The sequence below is a fragment of the Vigna angularis genome, chromosome 1, assembly GCF_016808095.1.
Source record: "Vigna angularis cultivar LongXiaoDou No.4 chromosome 1, ASM1680809v1, whole genome shotgun sequence".
NCBI classification, from domain to species: Eukaryota; Viridiplantae; Streptophyta; class Magnoliopsida; order Fabales; family Fabaceae; genus Vigna; species Vigna angularis.
In genome coordinates, this window is record NC_068970.1 from 45786640 (window position 1) to 45787870 (window position 1231).

At 35.5% G+C, this 1231-nt stretch overlaps 1 protein-coding gene across 1 annotated transcript; it reads right to left on the bottom strand.

Moving 5' to 3' along the window:
• Positions 1 to 283: 283 nt before the first annotated feature.
• LOC108319398 (uncharacterized) lies at positions 284 to 918 on the bottom strand. Its single transcript, XM_017550512.2, has one exon. The coding sequence runs from the start codon at positions 874 to 876 to the stop codon at positions 499 to 501; it is 378 nt and encodes a 125-aa protein (XP_017406001.1). The 5' UTR covers positions 877 to 918; the 3' UTR covers positions 284 to 498.
• Between the last annotated feature and the right edge of the window lie 313 nt (positions 919 to 1231).

Here is a 1231-nt window from a genome sequence, read left to right on the forward strand (position 1 = left end):
CCCAAACTTTATTTTTAATATATACAAATTAATATATAAAAAGAAAAATAGTTTATTTTAATTTCAGTATATTTTATATATTTGACACTTCAAAAAATTGTGGATATCTATTTTGATACTTCCAAAATATTTTCTAAATAAGGTTATTTTGTATTATGCTGACATTAATAAAAATATTTATTTATTTAATAAAAACTTAAAAGTAATTGTACGGTTTTTAAATTTTTTAAAAGAAAACATAATTGTTTGGAAGTTATATATAAGTCAATGAGTTACAATAGTATAGCATAATTGGCACACTTAATTATTTTACCAGGAATCACTCTAGAGAGCTAAAGCTCCGATAAGTAATTATTATCACACTTGTGCATAAGCAACACACTAAAGAAAACAAAATAAAGCAGTTATGTGTTATTATTCTCCATAGGCATGCTTGTTTGAACCCTGCAAAGATGTTCAGACATGCATAGGTAGTAATTAGTTATAATAAGGAGAGAATCAACGTCCAATCCTAGCACCAGTGTTGAACCTGCCATTTCCGAAATCCTGCTTTCCAGAGCCAGAGTTGTTAAAGGAGCCTATAGTTCCATTGTTGGCTTTGGTAGGTACGCGATTCCCGCTAATTTTTGCACCAGTGTTGAACTTCCCATTTCCGAAATCTTGCTTTCCAGAACCAGAGTTATTGAAGGAACTTTTAGTCCCGTTATTGCCTTTGCTAGGGTTCTGCTTCTTTTTGTTGGTTCCACTCTTGCGTTTGGAAGGCTGCTGCCTCCTATTGTTGCTACTCTGACAAGGTACGTTGATTGCTACAACAGGGTAGCGATAGCTATATCCTCCCAAATGCCCCAAACCCAAGAGGCTGCATAAGAAAGTCATGCTGTCAAAGGAAACTAAGGATCTATCGCTCTCTCTCTTAGTCTTATCAACTTGCTGTTTTTCCATCTGCTATAAGCCTTCTTTTTATAAATGTTTAAAGGGGAATCTGATGCTACTCATTACTGAAAGTATGTTGAAAAATTATTTGCATAATCATTTACTTTGTCGTTGATATTACGGATATTATCTTCTTTTTTTTGGTAGATATTTTGCGGGATCGAGAGACGTATCTTTGGTGACGTGTCTTCCTTGTCTTCGAACATTTGGATCGTTTGAGTCGCTTGCCTTTCTTCAGTCTGGACCGTTCGGTCACGTCGGTCTTGGCCGATCGGTTGCCTTCGTGCTCCACGAGGGG